This window comes from Sparus aurata, chromosome 22 (assembly GCF_900880675.1).
Source record: "Sparus aurata chromosome 22, fSpaAur1.1, whole genome shotgun sequence".
NCBI classification, from domain to species: Eukaryota; Metazoa; Chordata; class Actinopteri; order Spariformes; family Sparidae; genus Sparus; species Sparus aurata.
In genome coordinates this window covers 6,320,871-6,344,023 of record NC_044208.1, presented here as the reverse complement: position 1 = coordinate 6,344,023, position 23,153 = coordinate 6,320,871, and the positions used below count along the sequence as shown (strand labels likewise).

At 41.9% G+C, this 23,153-nt stretch overlaps 1 protein-coding gene across 1 annotated transcript in view; it reads right to left on the bottom strand.

Moving 5' to 3' along the window:
- The window catches only part of cnih3 (cornichon family AMPA receptor auxiliary protein 3), a 96,681-nt gene that overhangs the window by 71,812 nt on the left and 1,716 nt on the right, over positions 1-23,153 (bottom strand). The window contains 1 exon segment of the mRNA XM_030405838.1: positions 7,724-7,792. Coding sequence (XP_030261698.1) covers positions 7,724-7,792 — 69 coding nt within the window.

The following is a 23,153-nucleotide window of genomic DNA, read 5'->3' as shown; positions in this document are numbered from 1 at the left end:
ATTACAATAGCTCCCTCATTTGAGACTTTTTGGTGCTGTGAAGAGACACTTTCCATTCAAACTTCTTCTTAAAGGGCCTTACTCTTCTAAGTTTAGAACTGTAGGTACTCCTCAAACATCACTTCCTGATGCACCACCTCAACTGCACTAGTATAAAAAAGAACAGTCCAAGTTGGGGGGTTTCGATGGGTCATACAGTGGGTTTCCCCTCCAGAGACTGGGGTTCACATCCCATTAGTGACCAAAAGTCACTTTCAAAAGCAATTTTTAAAAAGTCAGTTAATGTGCATACATGACACATATCATTTATATTGCATGCTGTGAGCTATGTTACATATCCAATTCATGACTGATTGTTGTCATTTTAACCCAAAGCGTGATCTCTTCCTGAACTAAGCAAGTAATTTGGTGCCTAAAATGGTCAACAATGTAAATTACAGTCCAAAACTCATACTATGTCATTATATCCAAATTATTTGTCAGCAAGCTTTATTTTGAAAGTCTAACCGGATCTAGCATATGACGTAGTATTGACCTTGGAGCCCTTCACATCCAAAACTGACTCTAGAGGGGTTGATAGAGTGTCATAGTTTGGAGGCTAAGGCCACCGACTAAGCTGCCTATTTGACATGTTGGGCATAAGAAAGTGTTGATATATGAGATGGAGGACAAACTCCATGTCCAAACTCAGTCCATCTGTCAGACTGAATATGAGGTAGGCATCTCGTGAAGTATTGAACACTGGTATGTAATTACCTTTCCGTGTTTCCACTGGGATACAGCCTGGCATGTGTTGGTTTGTTGCCGAGACAGAAAAACAAACCTTAAAGAGACTGCTAGGACAAAGATACCCACTCTAACTGACAGTGCTGTTGCCTCGTATTAGCTTCAGACAAACTTTAGAAAGCACTTCTGCAGCAAACTAGGACTGCAGATTTTATCCCCCCATCTTTTTTACAATGTGCTACAAAAGGAACACTGTTTTACAGTAGATTTGAAAAAGCTCTGGGCCTGTCTTATCTACTTCTGTTGCATACATATTTAAACTACAAAGGTACAGGCAATTCGTATTATGCCTGTACATTACCAATAAGGAGAAAACAACAATAACAACTATATAGCCTTAGAGTGCTAACTTTTACTGAACACATCTTTCAAGTAAAGTTGATATGTAGATGAATATGTTTACAGGTGAAATAAAGCATAATACAAATACTGAGGGATAAAGTTGTAGTGAAGTGAAGTCATTCAACAAATACTGAAGAAGAGAAGAAGAGAGAGAGAGAGAGCAGTTAAAATTAAAGAGCTGAGAGTTGGAATATCAGTTTGAATGAAAGTCAAAATGCACATCCAAGCACATGTGATTAATTCAGCAGTAAGTGTCAATTGTTTTGATCAGTTTGTTCAAAGACAAATCTATGCTGTTATGCTACTGGCATGCTGGTCCACTGGTTCTCTGGTAAAGTTATATCACAAGTTAATCTGGGTGTACCGCACTTTGCCACAGCTAATTAAAAGTGATATCCACACTGTCTTCAAGCTGGGTGTAAATATATACCTCAGACTGTATGTTTCACTTATAGGCTTATGCACGTACTAACAGTAGCTTGACATGACACATCTTCAGTTTATTTAACAAAGGTCACAGAAGAGCTTTAACCACCATGGCGTCACTACATTAGCGCAGCAGTAAACATGTCATAAAAAAGGACAATAGCCTTCTGGCTAACTCTGCTGCATTTACAGGAATGTTTAATTAATGTACACTGTCCCTGTTAAAATAAACCAAAAAATTAAAATAAATAAGATGTATACAACAATGTAATTAAAGTGGTGATTTAATCCCTCAGAATAAAAGGATTTCCAACAAGCAGGCAACCACACATAGGAATGTAGTACACATCGAAACACATCCATGAAATGAATGAACTATCAAACTATCAAAGGGCTTTTGGAACATCAACAACCAGAGCATCAGCTCCTCCAGCAACAGCAGCCCTACTTTACTTCAAATCAGCTACATTTCTGAGCACAAGAACAACTGACATTATCCACTATACTGCATTGTCACACTAAAACTTGCCAGTATAGTGTGTGTGTGTGTGTGTGTGTGTGTGTGTGTGTGTGTGTGTGTGTGTGTGTGTGTTGTGCATGCGCGTGTGTGTTTGTGCGTGCATGGAAAGAGAGGAAGAAAGAAAGTTAAGAAAGTTTTACATAGTTTAATGCAAATTTGACAGAAAGAACAGAGAGATTGCATCTATGTGTGTGTGTGTGTGTGTGTGTGTGTGTGTGTGTGTGTATATATATGTGTGTGTGTGTGTGAGTGTGAAGGGTCTGCACAATGTGAGGTTCCTCCCCGAGGGAGCGAGCTGTCAGACACTGCTAATTAGACTGCCTGGTTTCAAGAAAGAGAGATGGCGACAGAAAGAGGGGAAGGAAGGAAAGCTGGGTGGGAGACGTTATGCCACAGCTAGTGAGAGAGCTGAGAGACAGGTCATATAGATCATTTCTGGTAGTGTGTGACATGAGAGTGGGAAGAAGAAATATGGCTGGTTACTGTATTCGGGCTGAAGCCATCAACCTGCTGGGTTAGAAAGGCAGGGAGGAGATGGAAAAATTGAGGCTGAGACTTTCACATTTTATTCAGAACAAGATGTCACTTGAGTGAAACGGTGTGATTGAAATTTGAACTGCCGGCACAAAGTGAAATGTAATAAAGGCCAAAGTTACAAGTGGGTTCCTTACGTTGTACAATTCAACTGTAACAACACAGAACCAGAACTAAATGTTCCGTGTGGTTGGATGTGTACATATGTTCTTGTTCAAGTGAATCTATCTGCATCCTTGCAGACTGAATGGTGCTTCATCCTTTCCAACCTCACCAGCATGCTTTCAGAACCAAAAGATCCAGAGGATGCCATATCCACTGCCCTCCACTCAGTCTGCACACCCCTTGAAAATAAAAACAGCTACATCAGAATGCTGTTTGTTGACCTCAGCATTCAGTCTTGTTTTTTCTGTGATGTAGCGACAAAGGTCTCAGACTCAATTTTGTTTTGTTGTTTTATGATAAATCAAGTGTATGTGTTTAATGCTCAATTTAACTTGTGTTTTAATCTGAAATGTATAGCTGCAGCTGTGTTTATTTGTACCTATTCACTGTATTATCCACTGCCTTTGTATAATTGCATTTATTGTATTCAGAATATTTTAATCTATTCTAAAGCCTGACCAGGGACAAAGACTGCAAATTAGCTGAAGCTAGATGTCTTATGTGCATCATATTTTCCCATATTCTGTGGCAATGTTGCATGTATCGTCCCTGTTAAATAAACATTAAATAAAATATATCTGTTGTCTTGTGCAGTCACGTAAGTCCTCACTGCGAAATCATCAGGCACGTAATTTCTGACTGAGGAGTTAGCATGTGAACACATTCAAAGCTATGGGGACAGAGCGAGGTAGGCTACTTAGCACAGTAAGTAACAGAAACTTCAACAGAAACAATGAATGGCCGATCAAATGTGCAGATATTGGCCTGTCAGAAACATCTATTGATACTTACTTTAGGACAGAAAATAAATGGGGAATAAACAGTGTCGGTTCATGGGAGTCACTGTCTTACTTGTTAAACAAGCACAAGTGCTGATGAAAATCTATTGACTGTTTTAAAGTATAAAAAAACAAACACATATTTTGAAAAACATTTCCATCACTGCCCATATAAAAAGTAAGCTACTTCGGGTTCTATCCATGGTTATTAGTTTTCCAAAATTCACAAACTCTCTGAGGTTTTCAGGGCTTGTGGGAACGGAGCCACTAACTTGAACCCGTCATACAAACGTAGCTACAACTTTGAGAATGGATGTATTCGATAGAGAAAGCGTGCATTTTTTCATCTGGAAGCGGGCAGCAGTGAAGCATTTCATAAAAGAAGCGGGAGGCAAAAGGGGAGGGATGAGTTTAAGAAACACAGAAGAGCGGGAGAAGAAAGGAAAAGGAAGAGAAAATTAGATGGAACCTTTTGTACCCATTCCCCTGCTGGTGTCTTTGATATGTTCTGCATTGCATAATGATATGCAAATATGACAAAATATGAAAGTGGTACTGAGCAGGGAAATCTGGTCTAATGCACTGTTTTCAGCGTGTTGAAAATGCCTTTCAAGCTGAAAAATTCTTTTCATTTGCCTCTGAAGAAATCCTCATTCAGCCGTCTCTTTCTGTCTGCCTCCATCTCTATCGAGCTCTCCTCATTCACCCAGTTTGCACTTTTTTTTGCCTCGATCCGTCTCCTTCTCCCACTATTTCGCCCGTCTTTCTTCCGCTCATCCCCAAGGATGTATGGAAGTCAATACTCCAGAGAAGCTATACAGTCCAGAGCTCTTAAGTCAAAGTCACCTCCAAACGAACAGCCCGTGCTGTACTATACTACCATGCATTATTAAGAGCCAACTGTGTTAGTAAAAGCCCAAAAGACTCGAGGGAAAAGGATTTAGAGGGCTGGAATCCATCCTAAAACAACTTCACCGGGGGCAGCTTCCCCACGCTGGCCGACGCTAATGTACATTTTTCTCCACAATTACTCCTGATTGCTGCTGCGGCAAATTATGAGGAGCGACCGAGCAGAATGTATGTGTCAGATTTTTCACTCTGGGGACTTTTGAGAGAGACAAGGAGATGAGATTGGGGTGAGGGGGCTGGACTGTCCTAGGCTTAAAGCAACTTACAGTTTGTCGAATTACCTTTGCGCCTTATGTAACACACATTTACCAGCATGCATTCACATGTAAAAATACAGTAACGCAGAGCTGCTGGAACACCTTCTATTTATTCACTGCATGTCCAACTTGTTTACCAGACAGCCTGGGAGAGTCGTGGATAAATGGATAATCCTGTGTATTAACCTTTGAATTGACTATTGTTAAAACATAATAATCTGTAAGCTGAAGTAAATAAATGTTCCTCTTTAAACAGCAAACTGGTTGCATGGTATCACTAGCAGCCTAAATCCCTGCATTAGCCTGGAACAGACTCTAAATAATATCAGGGATAAAGTGAAGTCAACACTTACTGTGGGTGTGAGAAACACTGAGTCTGCCGGCACCTCGAGGTGACACTGAAGGTCCCCTCGCACTGTGTGATTTAGGTTCTTCCCACATTTTAGCGCACAATCATAAGACAAATCCACATTTTCTACAGTGCTTGTCTAAGCTGCTCATATTTAGATCTTTTTCTAAAACTTGCAATGGAAAACTTTTTTTCTTTAACTTCAACCGAAGTAAATACTGACTGCACAGTGTAACAGCTGCAGAAAAATAAGACAATCTGGAAAAAAAACAGCCCAGAGGAAGCACGTCTGCCATTGCAAAAACCAAAACCGTTAGGGTTTTGCTTTCTCCAGGTAGTAAAGGCACAGCTGTGGAAAATCTAGACTGCAATAAAGAAAATAAAGAACCACACACAGGGCGGCTGTAGCTCAGTGGGTAGAGCTGAGGACTAGTGACCGGAAGGATGCTGGTTCGAATCCCTGGCTCCCCAGGGTGGGACTGAGTTACAAGCCAAAGCATCCTTGAGCAAAATGCTGAACCCCAACCCCAACACTGCTCCTGATGTGCAGTTGGCACCTTCGTGGCAGCCACTGCCATCAGTAAGGGCCCTGCGATGAGCTGGCGACCCTGCCCATAGAGTCACTGGATTTGGCCCCAGTACCCCCGCTCCACCTTGAAAAAAAGGTGGTATAAAAGCGGTAACATCACCCGCGGCCCGCATGGATAAAGCGGAAGGAAACGAAGAACCCCACTGATGGAGGAGGCAAAGGAGTTGGAAGAGGAAAGTGATAAAAACAGAGGTAAAATGAGAGGGAACAGACGGGCATTCACATGATGTTCCCTTCCTCATGTGTTTTCTCTAACTACCAAGACAGGAGATGGTCAAAAACCAGCATTGTGTCTACTTAAGTATTCAGTAAGAATACCTGCCTACAACCTGGTGTTGTCCTCTGCCTTTTCATAGCACTGATATCATGGTTTCAAGGTCAAATTGGGATTCTTACCGCTGTTGTTTGCATTGAACAGTAGTCAGGCTGCTAGTGGTAGTCATGTTGCTAATGTTGTCTTTGTGACAGTGGTGTCAACAGCAATACCAATAAACACACAGGGGGTAGTTGTTCCACTTTAAGTAAAAGTGCAATACAGCAATACACTGTTGCAAGTAAACGCTCTGCATCCGTAATGCTGCTTGAGTAAAAGTGATATAAAAGCAGTAAAATGCACTTCAAGTATGAAAAGTAAATGTGCGTGGTTGGTTGAAAAAAATGTGCATCAATGTGAACAAGTCACATTGTACAATTGTAGCTAGCTGAGATGGAGCTAATTTAGCTACTTTAATCCTGAGGGAAACAGTACGATACATGCTTTGTGTGCATTTCTTGGTTATTTTTCTAATAGTTGCCATTCTGTGAATTACGAGATTCTTTAACACCTTGAGACCTCTAAAAGTTATTCAACTGAACACCATGTTAGGGTCAAGAGGGGTAAAACTACAGTTCATAGACATCTGACACATGACACAGATCTGCAACCTGATTATTTGATTGTATCTTTTAATTTAGCTTACAAGAAAAAAAACAAAAACTCATCTTTAACAGTGTATATTTAAGCTTATCATATATCTATCATGTACAGTATGGCGCAGTAAAAAGAAAATAACCCTAACCCTTTAAATGAAGTCAAGTATAAAGTATGACATCTAATGTACCCAGGTACCTAATGACGAATTATTGTTCATATATATTGTAGATGAGTTTTCTCTTTCACATTTCACATATATCCTCGTAAATTAAACACTGCAAATGAGGAAGTCCTATTTTTTCTATTTATGTCATACAGCCAAGATCTGGAACACTTCAAACATGTATATCCTTGTGTTTTTCTAGATCATATATGGCCCATTTAGTATGAGTATAGATTATATAGTATAGAGTATAGATCTGAAAAATGCCCAGTGTATGGGAGCTCTTTATGCAGGACATCTTGGGTTTCCCTTGGCAAGATTTCCAGCTGAATTGTGGCACCGAGTGAGGATTCCTGTGATAGTGAGTAGCCAATAGTTTGTGCAGATAGATAGCCAAATAGTCTGCATTTTGTCCCCAAGTGAGTCTAGTCTATTTGGAAATCTTAGCTTCAGCCATGATGGTTTGGATGGTTTAGTCTCAGTGGAAGGTTACAAATGACTTGCATCAGGGCTGGTGTCTTCGGGAAGAAACCAACTGTAGAGTCCATGTTTATCCTTGGTTGTAGCCTGTCGCTTGCATTTTATTTATATTTGGATTCAAGGGTCTGTGCGTAAAAGATGAATCATTCATACTTGATGTTTTGGCCTGAAGCCCTGTAATAGGAGTGCTTTTGAGCCAGGAAGTGAGGAGAGGAGGGCGGACAAAACGAGTATGTTGGCAACTGCTTGATTTAAAATTACTGGCGAAAGAGAGCAGAGGGAAAGTAGAGGAATGTGGACTGGGAGAGACGGAGATACAGAGAGTGAAAGATGAGACAGAATCTCCCACTGTGCTGTGCTGTGCTGTGTGTTGCCCCTCAGCTAAGACACTGAAATTGTTTTTCCCATATGTGCCAACAATTACCATCCACACATTAACAATAAGATTCCAAAGGAATGTCCAGAGAAAATGTCTGGTATGAATGAAAATGAGAAGGGAGAGCGAGCCTACCGCATGGAGGGGATTGCCCTGATCGATCGGCACCTTGAAGTCAGCCTGGAGCTCATCAAATGCTGTTATCTGTGAGGGAGAAGGAAAGAAGGCAACACACTATTAAAGCACACCATCACCGGCAACAACTTCCTGCTTTTGTGAATTGCATCTACACATGTATGTTAAATGAAAAACAAACCAAAAATGAATTGCAATTTCAATTAAAACAGCTGCGCTTATTTCACGTACTTTGTCGCTTTGCTGGCGCCTTTGGTATCTACACAACAGCAACGTCTTATGCTAACTACTAGCTAGTTTAGTTTGGTTGAACTCAAGCTAGGATCTTTTTCTTTAATCAGTGACCCAACTGGAAAATTAGGCTCCCAAAAAAGCATCAGTCAAAGTGTTTTGAATGTGATATGAAAGCATCAGGCATGCATTTAACATGAATTAGATGTATACAGTTTAAGAATAACATCACGTAAAAAAGTTCAGTTGTATGTAAGCTAATGCGTTGCGCATAGTAGTAGTAAGTATTTGTAAACGTCCATTTTGATTTGGTCGACACATCCAAAAACAATCAAACTCTGTTGCTGTCCAAAAAACACTCGTAAGCATACTGTTAGCATAGGCTGCTTCATTACAATGAAAATGGGCTCAGTTCATCTCAAGACATAATCACATATGCCTGCCACCAGCTGTAAATACTCAAGCCCACAACATTTATATTATTCCACAGCTGATAATGACTCTCATCAAAATGCATTACTAATTTCACCTTGAGTAATATTTCTAAGAAATACTGTGCCAAGCTATTTTTTCCCTCCTCCCACTGGAACCATACGTGTTGTTTTATTTCCTCATTGACTGAGAGCAATAATTAGCGGAACACTGAGTTTCAGAATCAAAATCCTGGTTGGATATTATTGTGTTTCTCAGGACTATCTAGTGAAGGTTAGTTTATTGGACACAATGTGTAATCATGTATCGCTGGACGAACCTAAACTTGTTAGCCTACAAACTAAATCTTGGTGTTGTAAATGGCATAGGTTATAAACAGTAAGCAACATCTAAACTTATCCTCACCAATAATCATTGTAAACCACTTACAAAATACACTTTTCAATTTATGTAAAATGCAGCCACAACGGGAAGAAGGCTCAAAATCAATGCGCTAATAAATAAATAAATGTAAATAAACACTGAATACCACTTTATGTTAACTTCTTAATACTTATTGATACTTTTTACGCGAATAAAAGAAACTGGTAAATAATGAATCAATGACTGAAGAAAACGTGTTAACTTGTTGATCTCTTTCCCTGCTCTGACTTAGACTCTGTTTAAAAGATAAATGTACACAGTCCACATATAGCCATCTGTATGAGACGAATGCATTTTTTCCGATGTTTTTATTTCATACCAGATGAAATAAGAAAAATATGAAATTACTATAGCAAAGGCATTCAGATCTCAGTCTGAAAGAAACACAGGTATCACATGCAACTGTTTACATGAGATCTGTATCTATTTTTCATTCCTCCCGTGTGATGTCTTTTTTCCTTTCTTGCTTTTATTTTCTTATTATTATCTATTTATTGTCCCCTATTCCTTTTACAGCTCATAGTCATTTTATGCCTTCTAATTGTCCATTGCTATTTCTTCTTAATTTTGTAGTTATCTATTTACTTTTCATTTTTTTTTATCTATTTAAATTTTCAGAGAGAACCAATGTTCTTTGGGAAAATTACTACTCACAGTATGGAAGTCAAGAGGCACTGCAAGAGAAGCTATATCCGACAGCAACAGCTTTATCCTTTAACATCATGATCATACATTCCAATCGTCTTTATCACTAGTTTTCTTCAAATAATTACCCCATGACTTCATGTCTCAACCTTCCTCACAAGGAAAAACAGCCCTTGACATGAACCTTTTACGTAGCTGGAGCTTTCTCTATGTTGTTCTCACAAGGAGGCATCATCTACCCGCCTCCTCCATTTCAGAATCAGCTCTTCATCCTCGCCATCATTAACACGATTTGCTCCAGTTAAAATGCTCGATCAAATCTGCCCGGAGGCACGACATTTGCATGTGAGAGGCACAGAAACCAGAACCCCATTGGATGGTGCCATTTGCTCACCCGCTCACCCACTGCTTGCACTGTGGGGCACCTCTTAGTAACAACGCCAAGCGATGATGAACAGCGGAGAAACTACGCAACAGTTCCACTGGTGTTGCATGTTTTGCATTTGAGGCAACCGCACTACAAAGGCAGATGTCATTGCTTGACTAGTCGGGCCTCAGGAGGGCAGTGTGTGTGTGTGTGTGAGAGAGCAAAAGAGACATTGCGCGAAGAGATACGAGTGTGTCAGTCAGTGTATCTGCATATGAGCTACACTGCGTGTCTCCAGGGTGTGTGCACCGTGGGGGAACTCGGGAGATGTGAAAGCAGCGTGAGAATATCTGTCCGCGTATGGGCTAAAAATTGGATTGCTGTTTGTGCGGTACGGAAATGTTATCCACACATTTTTGACCGATATGAGAAAGTGACAGACGAAGCAGTGGCATGTGAGCTTTTGTACATGCGAATGTGTGTGTTAGCCCAGTGTGCGGAATTAACATCAGAGAGACAGTAGAGGTTCGCACCAATCCGGGGTTATTTCCCTGGGCTCGCCCCCGCACTGACAGGCAGCTCTTTACATGTTATTTCCCAATGGATCCCAACAGTGATCCTGGCTCATTGCCTCGCTCTGTTACAGTGTGTTGGCCTCCCCCGGGCTGTTCCTCATGGGCGATGGGAACACACACACACACACACACACACACTTTCTCAGTCTTCCTGGGCGCATAAATCCAAGCATACAGTGAAGCCTTGTACGTTCTCGTGCACAGAAACACAATCTTCCACGGAGACACGGATAAAAGTGGAGTAGAAAATACCTCGCCTATACATCCTTATGTGCACCACATGAGAGGATCATTATAGACTGGATGTTCTGAGTCGATGTCAAGCTTAAAGGATCATTTGATTTAGTTCAACGGCTCTTAGTTTGCTCTTTCTGTCCGTCATTTCTCTCACTTACAAAGGCATAATATTCAAAGCAATAGTTGAGATGTGTACACATCAGTATGTGAGTAAAGTGAAGTTTGATAAAGAACGGAACAAAGAGTGGTTAGATTAAAACCACCTGGTTCATTCATCCCAGCCCAGTCGCCAGAATGAAAAGTTGGCAGTAAACCTTTCTGTAAACAACAAGGGGACTCCACTGGATATTTTTGATCGGACCACAGAAAAACTTTCACCAATGTTTTGAAAATTATTGTTGCATCGAAACAACATGATTGTCAAGTTGCAACATAAAGAAATGTGAAGTCTCATAATGTCAGTGGTTTGCAGAAGCGTAGATGCCCGCATTTATTCTTATTATTTGCTTAATACATCAATTAATACATCCATACATCCATCAAAGAGCTCTTCCTGGAGCACAATGAGTGTTCATGGGCCAGAGGTGGTACTTAGAGCCTCCAGCAGGTTCACCTCCCAGTTGGACATGCCCAGAGAGCCTCCACAGAGAGGTGTCCAAGAGAGTTTCACTTGAAGAAACAGTAATTTGACTCAAACATCCTTCTGATTATCTTAGAATAGGCAATAGCCAACCTGGTGAGGTAAACCATTTCACCAGCTTGTATGCGTGATCGAAGATGCTATGCTTGAATCAGGTTAGCCCTCTCCTGAAGCCAGGCCTGGGAAGGAGACTGTGGAAAATTGTCACAGGAAAGGGGTCAAACAAGAGTGACGTTAAGAACTTTTATGGAGTTGCAACTTCAGTAAAAGTCTACATGGCTCTGTTGGGGAAACCAGGACCCCTTCCTGTGGCCAGGTTGGAGGGCAGCTCAGGTAGACCCTTAGGTCTTAGGCTGCACAAAAAAACTGATCACAACTCCATAAGTTGGTCTATGGACTGTTGTCCAGTGTATTCACTATACATAATTACATTAGAATATCTTTTTAAAAATGATTATTCCACATAAGTTTGCTTAATGTGTAGGTTTGTTTACATCCCATTCAATCATCTGGCTACTGTTCCATCTTGTTCCATCAAACCTCGTTCTAGCGATGACACCACATTCCCAGCAACCAGCAACTTATTTGGCAAGTACAAAGTTTTTTATTTCCAACAGGGATGATGGCTTCAACTACAAATGCACGAGCCACATTGTAATAACTTGGATTATCATTTAAGGGGAAATCCACCCGAAAAATAGAATTCCTCGCCCCTTGATCTTAGGCTTCCCGGTCAGTCGTGATCAGAAGCAATGTTTGCCCCCGAGCTGCAAACCAGAGGACCAAAACTCGAGTTGGTGACACGCTCAGAGAGTGATGCCTGCCGAAGGGCTGCTGGCAAAGTCCATGGGTTGTTTTTATAACTGCAGCTCTATTTGGTTCTGTGTGTGGAAGTTCACTCTAACTGACTGCTTTGAAGTCAAGGTTGGCTGGCAGTAACAGCAAACACTCTGGCACCCTCTGCTTCTCTCTTGGCACGCCCGGTTCGGCATGAACGGCGTGTTTCAATGCAGACTTTGGCTGTGAGTGAATTGACACCTTGCGGTGTGTGTCGGCAAGGGAAAAGAAGAGAACAGAGAGATTGATGCAGCCTAATTTGTATGTGTGAATGTAAATATTCATTGTCTTTCAGTTGGTTACAGCTTTGACCAACCAGAAACACTCGTTCCCCTCCACGGAGGCTTCGAGGCATTCGTACGGAAATAACAAGATTAAATAACACAACAGCAATCAGACGAACCTCCACTCTGATGTGAAAAGACTACAAGGTCCACTTTAATTATTCAAAGTCCCGTCTCAATAATTCATCGGGATTTTAAACCCACTCAATATGGGTTAATTTTCTGCACAACTATTCCTCACCAACCTCTGATGCACAATTTAGAACCCCAATGAAGCCGGTGCCAAACATTAAGTTTAATATGCATCTGCCAGTTGACGTCTGAAGAGTGCCGGATTTAATTCATGCAATCAGTCTGTTCCTATGCATTAACCAGCAGGCATGATGAAAAGTTTACAACACATGCTGCCCAATTTCCCCACGAGGAGCCGTGCATTCTCTTCTCTGCTCAGACGGAGAGTAAAAATGCAAGCCGAGCTAACCGAGAATGGGAAGAGCTTTGTAACAGCAGGTTAAATGATACATTGAAGCATAAAAGCAACCAAAATGGCTGACGGTGTCCAGCACAGTTTGGATGCCATACAGACGAATCCACATGCAAGGGTCCTCGCTCAGGGAGGGATCCCCTGCTTCACATGTTGGTGATGTTTCTGAAAAATGCACATTACGTATCTGCACATTATAAGATTTGTTTTACCCTTCTAAGGGCTGTAAAGAACTTTAAAAATATCCCCTCTCCTGCGTGCCTACCGCAGGTCATCGGCTGCCCATGCTGCGCTGGGAGCTGGCTTGTGTTTTAATCGCTGACATGCTCTCGTCAGTGTCGGCTTGTATCTCACTGAACACCTTGGCAGGGGTAGAGAGCCGGAGAAGGCACTTTCTCTGATGCTAATAAACACTTCTGGCGGAGTTAACCCTTCTCTGTGCTGTGACAAGATCAAATGAAATAAATCTCTTCCTGCCTGAAAATGTCGAAATCAGCATTCTGTAAGCATGATTCAGCTGTCAGGACTTTCTGCAAGAGCCCCGAAGCCAAATGATAAGCACATGTGCAGTTACAGTGATGGTTATTGGGAAAAAATTTGCATATTCGCACACATGCCTCTATATATTAGAAAAGGATAGTGAGTACACATTCTGATTGGTCCAAGAAAAGGTGCTGCTGTGACATTACTGCAGGACAACATTTCCGTTTGTCCCGAAATCAATAGCAGGGGTTTCATTTCCATGGAAACATTGATTCCAGCAGCGCTTGTTTCTTTAACCTAAAGGGCTGTTGGTGAAACAATGTTGTGAAGTTTCATCTCTGTTTCATACCTTCAAACTGGAGGTCACCAAAGGCAGTTGATAAGCCAACGTAGAATCACTGCAGTTAGTTAAATTCTCACAAAATATAATCTTCTGGATTTGTGTACATGGAGACTAAAGTGGGAAAAAATATTTTCACCTTGTGAAACAGTCAATCAGTGTAGTCTGTAACATTCACTCAGGTTAGGGCTACAATATAGGAAAAAAAAAAACAGCAGTATTTTGCTTTTCTGTAAGATATTTTGCAAAAACACAGTGTTTTCACCAGATGTCTTGTATCTAATTCTGGACTGATTGGGCTGATTGAAGTGTCTCTCAAGGAGAAACATGGTTTACTGACCAAACACTTTCTCATAACGATAAAAAGCTGTAAATCGGGCTCATTATGTCAGTCAGACGTCTCTTATACATGAGTCATGGAAAATGAGAACTGCGAATTTTGCTCTTGTATCAGGCAGTGAAACAGTGCCAGGATATTTTCCTAACCTGACATTGTGCACATCCTGCCATGTGATCACTGAGCATGGGCACAAATAATACTGTAGCTCAGATTCCGGTTGGGAAGGTGAGGGAAAGATTGAGGTATAGATCATATTATGTTAAAAACCTGTTCTGACTTTCACCAAAAATTGCTAATTCATACCCTTAATCTTAAATATCCTCACTCATACATGAGCTACCATGATACTGGGTTGGGTAAACATAACACAATTGCCGTTTGTCAATGAGTTGTGGTTGAGACTGGAACACTGGCTGCAGTCCAGATGGTACAGAACAATCCAGTGATCCATGCCCTCAAATGAACAGAACATAAAATTTCACAATACTGACATAAAAATGGTTAAAAAGAATTAGAACTCAGCTGGGTGAATGGAGTTCCATGGAGCTCAATGTTTGATCTGACATCTATTCATTTACACCGTTCTGCTTGACATCAGTGTCCCTTCAACCACACTGTCAGCTCTGGCTGTTACCCACAACCCTGCTTGGGAGGCAGCAGCGGAATTTCCGAGTCTCTTTACGTGAATGAAAAATCGATGCTAATCCAGTTGACTCTAAATCCATGAATCCTCAGTGGCTGTACCTTGTCAATTGTAATCACTTAGCCCAGAAAATTTTCACAAACTGAACAAACCCACAAAGAAAAAGCTGGAATACAGATTTGTCTGATCTCGCAGTAGAATGGGGCTGGTTAATGGGAACGGACGGGGCTTTGGAAACCTGTAAAAAAAAAAAAACTCCAGCAGTCTCTTGCGACATCATCCGAGACAAAGATCATGAAAGAGAAGAAAAACTGCTCACTGTTCAGACAAAACATCGGCAATTATCTGTCATTAGTTAAATGCGAGGGGCTTGTGAGGTGGCAGACGACAAACTAAGAACCAAATAACAGCAGAGGAAGAGAACGGAGGGTAAGGATCGCCCCTACAGTCCCTCAGTGTATGGAACAATGGAAACGGTGGAGTCAGAATGATGGATGAGGAGCCAGCAGGGGTTAATGAACACGGATCGATGCTGAGCCAACCCAGATATACACTGAACGCCACCTCCATTATAGCCTCCGGTGCCTGGTGCCAGAAAGCCCGGTTGACTGTTTGCTTCATTGAGATTACAATCAATTGAATCACCTATGCATTTCTTGCCTCTGATGTCTTACTAGGGCACCTTGAGCACGAGCTGCATCCTGGTTTGTGGAGATCAGGGGAGCGTGGCGGGAAATCCCTTTGGCTCTGCGCGCTAAATGCGAGATAAAACCCAGAGGACCTGAATTCACTTCTTTCTGTGCGGATCTTTTTGCAGATGTGTATTTAAATTTACACACACACACACACACACACACACATATATATATATATTTCATGGTTGCTGTACTCATTAAGATCTGCACGTGTGACCACTAAAAAGTAGTCAGACATGGCAAGAAACACAAGAATTAAGACGGCCCACTATTTTCGCTAAACAAACAAGGAAGCGATTAACAAAGATCGAGACTGAAATGTGTTGACCTATTGTACTACTGAACGTAGACTGAATTGCTGAATGTAGGCCGCAGCCGGATTTTATTTAAAATATGTCTTCCTCCTGCCATCTGAGACCCATCTGCATCGGAGTCCCTGTATACTGTTCAGTGAATAATGGATGAGTAAATTATTTCAGACACTGTTGTAACAAGAGCATTAAGCAGAAGGCTGATTGTAGTTCATCTTTATTTCATTGCCGTTATTAAGACATGAATAATCCAGATGAAGACAGGGGGAACTTTGAGCACCCTCCCTGCAACACAAAGCTATACTTGCTGTGACTAAAAGTGGTCTGTCTTCTTCTGTCTCTGGTTAATTATTTCATCCTTCTCTTTATCTGTTTCTTTGTATCCGCGTGTCATCACGTGCTTCACCGCCAGGAAAGCTGGATCCGTCTCAGGACTTCTCCAGGAAACTTCAGCCTTCCCACACACAACTTCCGTTTCATTATCTATCGCCCCGTCTTCCTTTGATCTCTGTATCTGTATCGCTGCCTGCTCGCAGCTTTGCCTCTGCATTTTTTTCTTCCTTTTTCATGTCTGATCATCATTTTTACATTCCGCTCCAGTCATCTTCCCCAAGCAGTCCACTCTGTCCTGGCCTTAACACCCAGTGAGAGACGTCAGTAGTGTCTCCGGCCTCTCCCCCCTTTCCTTCTCCATCATCCCATCGCTTTCACTGCTCCTGTCGTTTTCTCCCTCCTTCAGCAGACTCTGCTCACCCCCTTTCATCCGTCTTCCCCGTGACTGTGTCTGCCCGGTCTATCCCCAGCAGACCCCTACAGTAGATGTTCGAGGCGTTACAGATCACGGGAACAAGCTTAGGCCTCTGGCAGGCTGGGGGAAGTGGCACAAAGCGTGCTCGGCCAAACATCGCTCGCGGTTTCCATCTTTCTTCCACACTTTCACATCTGTGTCTAAATCAACCTTCTGCCATTTGAAATCCTCCGCATTGTATCTCACTTCTCAATGCATTTCCACAGTCTTTCTCGACTGTCCCATATCCCGAAGCTCCTCTCTCCGTCCTGCACATAGCAACTCGAAAAAACAAACAAACAAAAAAACGTATTTTGCTCCATCATCAGAACGCCACGGAGACAGTAACAGATGAGGGAGCATTATGGTTGTTCAGTGCGAGCGATTATTCACACGACACCTCTGTTAAAACCTGCGAGCGCCCTGTACTTGTCAGAATCTCAGTGTGATGCAGAGTCACGCTCGGCGAGGAAGCGACGCCAAGTGCGATGCTAGCTGAGCTGCTCCCCTCCAAATCCGCGTGTGCGTGAAATCCTGATGTGTAGTGTCGCCTCGGTGTTATTTTAAACCAGCGTTTGCTTTGTGTGAGGTATTTTAAGTGAATAAATGGAAGGCAGGTGGAAGGGAAGGGTTGAGGAGAAAAGAGGTTATGGAAGAAAAGCATCGTTCATTTGCTGCCGAGGCCATATTAATTTAAACCGGGCCCTGGGGCAGGAATGGGGAGCTCCAGCTGGCATTCCCAATCCTCCCATTCTTTATGCAATATGTATGTATCCTGTCGCGTGAGTACCCACTGGGCACAGTACAGAGATAAGACTACACATGACAACTTCATTACATTTTGCTCAAAACCCCAGAAACCAACCAGTGGGTTTGGTTTATCGGTTAGTTTGTGAATATCATGTTAAATAGGAATATATGTAATATGCACCATATAAGCATATAATATTGATTAAAATATAAAATGTTATTGAAACTGGGTTTTAACACAGTGCTACTATCTATCTATCTAATACACTGATTAGCTTTCTTGCTGAGAGTAGGATAAGAAGGTCGTCATCACTTTCATGTTTTTATTCTGAATTTGAAACTAGAATCAGGGGGTGAGGTTAGCTTGACTTCGCTTTAAGACTGGAAAAAGGAACTGGAAACGACTAACCTGGCTCCATCCAAAAGAAGGAAAAATAAATAAATTATTCACACATTATGTATTGTTCATTCAAAATCAAAGTTAAAAAACAATAAGTCATAGTTTTACTGGCGTTACATTCTTTTTTGGTTAGGCCTGTGCCTTCCTGGAGTGAGCTAAGCTAATGGTCGCGTGCTGTAGCTTGTCGTTAGCGTACAAATAACAGAGGTATCTTCTTATCTAACACTTAGTAAGAATGTGATTGAGCATTTTTTTCATGGTAAATTATGTATTCCTGTTTCACAGACCATTCAGAGAAACCATTATTGAGTAGAATACATTTTGGATTGCCAAACTGTGAAAAAGTCCCCCCAGCTGGTGTTTATCCATTTTGGTAATGTTGGTCATCCATTATTAATGCTCATATGGATGTATCACTTTCTGATAATCCATCAACCCTGCAGTTCTAATGTTGTTGTTTGACGTTAATAAGGCTCCTATGAATAGATTATGGTCTGTATGCTATTGAAGAAATAAAGACGATTTCCTGATAAACTGATTGTAAAAGAAAAGGTTGTGGCTAAACATCAGCCTAAAGACATTTTCCAGCAGGTCCCTATCAGAAAAACAAACAGGTGGATGGTTACAGCGGCTTAATACGGCAAACTCTAGTGGCCATGGTTATTATAACAGTAGCAAAGGTAACGTCACCAGTTGAACAGTGACAAAGTCTGCGTAAAATGAAGGTTTGGGTGAATGGATGGGTTAAACAAACACCTTACCCTCACCCAGGAAACCCTAATCCTAACCCAAAAGCTAACGGTGAGTTATTTTAACTTACATATGCTCAAAGTTAAGTTACATTAATGATTTAATTATTTAACAAAGAAACATAAAATATTACTAAACCTAACCAAGTTGTTGTTGTTATTGTAAGTTGTAATTATTGTAAGTGTTGACAATACAATGAAGGTCCAGTACACCTGTGGCTGGTACGCTGCAATGATAATGTTGTTTAATATGTTGATTTGGGAGTCACTGGCAATCGACCTATGCAGCCTTTTCAGTATGATGTGTTCCTGATTAAATGTCTAGACAACTCAAAGTAAGTGGCTTATTAATAAGTGGTATCATTGAAATAAGTCAAATTACTACTAAACCTCGATCCTTCTGGGGGACATAGCCTTGTTTTTGCTCCATCTATACAAAACATGCTTTCATACCTCACAGAGCCATCTGTGCACTAAATACCAGTGTGCCACAATATAACACAAAACCCAGCTTAAAGGGATATTCCGGTGTAAATTTAATCCATGGTCTAAATCACCGTGAAACTGTGTTAGACTCCCTCTCGAGAGATCAAGTTAGCAGACCGCTAATTTACGGAGTTTTATCAACCTCAGAAATGACTGCGCGACAACAATACATTGCAGTAAATTTCTAATCCCACTTGGAAATCGTCGCGTCGGGACTTCCCCGACCCGGAAGCTGATGGAGGAGAGTTGAAGTCTGTTTTTAGCATCCCAATAGCTTCCCTAGCTAAGCTAGCGGAGGTTAGATGCCCCGGACTATGTGCTGAGACCCTATTTGTACTGTTGCTGAAGTTTGGTGCTGTTCTGAGCATTATTTGTGGCGTTTTGGTGGCGGTTTATATTTGGATCCATTTACTGCAGTGTATTGTTGTCGTGCCGTCGTTTCTGAGGTTGATAAAACTCCGTAAATTAGCGGTCTGCTAACTTGATCTCTCGAGAGGGAGTGTAACACAGTTTCACGGTGATTTAGACCATGGATTAAACTTACACCGGAATATCCCTTTAAAGCGTAAATGGTGTCAATTTGACATTCTGCCCTCTGCCTCTCTACCAGGACAACCTCCACATCATATCTGCTCCAGGGGGCTTTCCCATCTATCAGAGGTGCTCCAGAGGACAGCGTGTTTCGCTTCCAGCTATAATGACACTTAGAGCACATTAGGCGTGTGGTTACATGGGAGGAGAATCAGTCAAGCAGAGTCTGACCGTCAGAGCGCTGAGCAGCGCGGCTTGGGGGAGGTCGCAGTTCCCCTTGTATGTTAATTACAAATGGCTTCATAATCACTTACGTGAGCGCTCCCACGGGTGACTGCGGTGTTGCTTTCCGTGTGAACAGATTGATTCTGCCGATTGCCGCATCTGGCTTGAAGTGAACCACTCAAAGTGTCATTATATCTCGCAGTGAGAATACTACGACATGCATATCATCAATATTGCATACATTATTCCTAATGGACAAATACATCTTGCTGAGCTGCCAAAACCACTAAAAACCTACAGTCTACGTCGGTTGGAAAAATGCACTTTAAGGGGGAGAAATGATGGCAGTGTTTCCTATTAATTAACGAGACTCTGGCAGCCCGCCAAAGTCTAATTTGCTGCACCATGGTGTCATATTGATCCAAAAATGTTTTTCATCTCTCATAATAGCGCTGAGGATCTCTAGTGTTTCACTCACACACACACACACACACACACACACAAACACTCTCGAGGCCACACAAAGCGTTGCCAGTTGTTACCAGTTGATGGAGGTAACGTGTTACAAAGTAATCAGTTAGAGTACTCAGATTACCTTTCTGTTGGTATGATTAAAGTAACGCATTAGTTCTGCAATTCAGAATAATCCCTCATTTAGTTAAAGGTTATCTGATACTGGAAATATTACTGCCACCCAGTGCGCCCATGGAGAGGCTTTTTATCCTGGGAAGTCTTGGTCTTACCCCCGAAAGGAACCGACTAACAGACAGAAAAACTTGTTCTCCACTGTTATATTCGCTACTTTTGGAGTAAAGTAAACTAGAAAGATCAGAACATTGGCTGGGTGAGTCTGTGTGTTTGAAATGCCTAAATGCATTTATGTAGTACGTGTGTAGCAATGTGTTTTGAGATAAAAAAAAAAAAAGCCCTTCACTTTCATCGTATTTGTGATGTATGGTTTCTGTGTAAGCACTTGTGGTTTACGCGTTCATTAGTTCCATTTTGAAACATCATATACTCGGCTATAAGAGCTCATGTTGTATTGTTTTCATTGGAGCAGCTGTGCCGAGTACTGTATGCGTCTGTCAGATGTTTAGAGCTGTAAATTCCTGTTATTAGGCTGCAGAGTTACTGATTGTGGGCTGTGAAGAAGGCTACAACATGACGGTAGAGACAAGTGCTCGCATTACTTTTCTCAGTGGATAACGCAGCAACGTAACAAGCTACTTTTAAATAAGAGTAACCTTGTAATGTAATGGCTTACTTTTAAAAGGTAACCTTACCGGACACTGGTGGTTACAGCTTCAGTGAGGCTGAACCAGCTCTGTCTTCTGATCATGACCAGAAAGAAAAGAAAATCAGAAAGATTTACAGGAACAGCTGTCAGGTCAGCGTCTGGTCAGGCTTTCTCGCTCTTTCAGCGGGGTAAAGGAAAATCACCTCTCCACATTTATCGATAATTATAGAAGTTTAACTCCGTGTAAACAGATCAGGTTGGGCAGGAGCCGTGCTGCAGCAGCAATGCAGCCGCCACGCAGTACACAGGTACCCAGTGTGTCCAGACTGTTACGGGTTGGCCGGCTCAACTCAGCGCATTAATACTGACGATTGGAAAAGCAAATTGGCACAGCTCACTCTGCACATTTACTGGCTAATACCAGAAAACAGATGCAAGTATACAGCAGCAGCACATCATTTCAGGGAATTCACTGACATTTTGGCTCTCCTCTTCTTGTACTGTAAGGTGTGCTTGGTCAAAAGCCAAATGAATTTTAGAGACTGAAAACATATCAGTGTATCAAGGGCTTAATATATCTAATACAGACACTTGGAGAGAGAAAAGGAGAGATTTAAGGAAATGACCTGCAGTACCTAGTAAATTCTAAGGTTCATCAGCGTCACACCTTGCAAGTTTGCTACAAGCTTACGTCTGCTTAGTCAGTATACAAGTTCAGTAGTCAGATTCATGTAAGTAATGATTTGAATTCCACCTAAACATGTGCGTAATTAGGAACTTAAGTGACATGACTGAATACAGCTATCTTAACCTGAAGCATGATCTTTTCCTAAACCTAACCAAGTAGTTTCTGTGCCTAAACTTAACTTAACCGCAACCATCTGACAACGCAAATAATGTCATATTATACGTCATAATATGTGAAATGTTTGTCAGCAAGCTCTATTTTTAAAATCTAATGGGATGTTCCATTCGCTGTTGGGTGCTGCAAAAGCATAACATAGCATAGCAGGGAAAATGCCTCCGGTGGTGTTAAGGTATTGTACTTCAGCGAATGCATTTAGTTACTTCCCGCTGAAGTCCGGTGCTACCAGATTATTCAGTATATAGTGACTTCAATTCAGTATATAGGGACCGTTATATTGCCACGGTCCAGTTCTGTTCCTTCCTCATCACCAGACATGTTCTTACTTAACACCTTAGCCTACGGTGAGTCCTGGGCTGTTCGGAGAGGAAAGTGATTAATGATATTAGATATTCCAAAGATAGCCGACACGTCCTCCTCTTTTCCCGTCCATACAGAGGTCTTATAGAATGGCTTCATAAGAGAATGAAAGAGCCGTCAGCTGTGCTCGGCGAGCGTTCCCTACTTCAAAACAAGTTAATGAAAGATTTATCAGCGGGAGGAGATAAGGAACATGCATATGAGCTAATTAACATGGCTTGATTGATTATGGCCAATTAATCACAGCTCAAGTCCGTCTCCGTGCAGTCGTTTGTCATTCTGTGACCCCCGTGACTCGGGCGCTCGCGTTACCTGCCGACAGGACAGGTAATATGTTTGAGTCAGAGCCCTTCATTACTCATTTCATTCCTGTTGTCCTTTCTCTGTGGCTTGTTCTGTGGCCTTTGTCATTTTATGTTCATTTACACCGGCTCGATTTATTAATAGCTCGATTTTTAACCCGGGGTAGTCTGACTCTGCATGCCTGCTCTTTTTAGCAATGCACTGCAAAACTAACCTTTTGGTCAAGTGGCCACTGTGGCAGCAGGGTTTCTAGTGTTTTTAGCAGTTCTTTGAAACCAGATGAGTTGTTGAAATTAAAGGGGGGGGGGTGAAGAAAAAGCACTGATGGAGCGATGGCTAGCTGCCAGCACGGCTGATAGAAGTGAGGGAGTTCCAGCCAAACTCTCCCAGCATTTGGCAGGTGGCTGGTGTTAATGTGCAGCCTCGGCTCTGCTGAATGCTTTCCACAGCTCCACGTATTCCCACCTCACAGCCTCTTCCTAATTATGTTTCCTCGCAGTATGGAGCCCCAGCTTATTATGCTGCTTGTCTGTATGTCACGGCGATCGCGGGGCTCGGTGGAGGAGGCTTCTCCACTGTTTTCTGCCATCTTAAGCAGAATGCAAAATAAAGCCTGGTGCGATGTGGATTATTTGCTGAAGCTACAGAATAATGTGTTCCATTGTGATCCTTCCAACACATCACAGACCGATCTGAAGGAGGTGTTGTGCTTCCTCGTTCTCTATCATGAATCAGGACACATGGAGATGTTTTCCTTGCCGGTGAAGTAG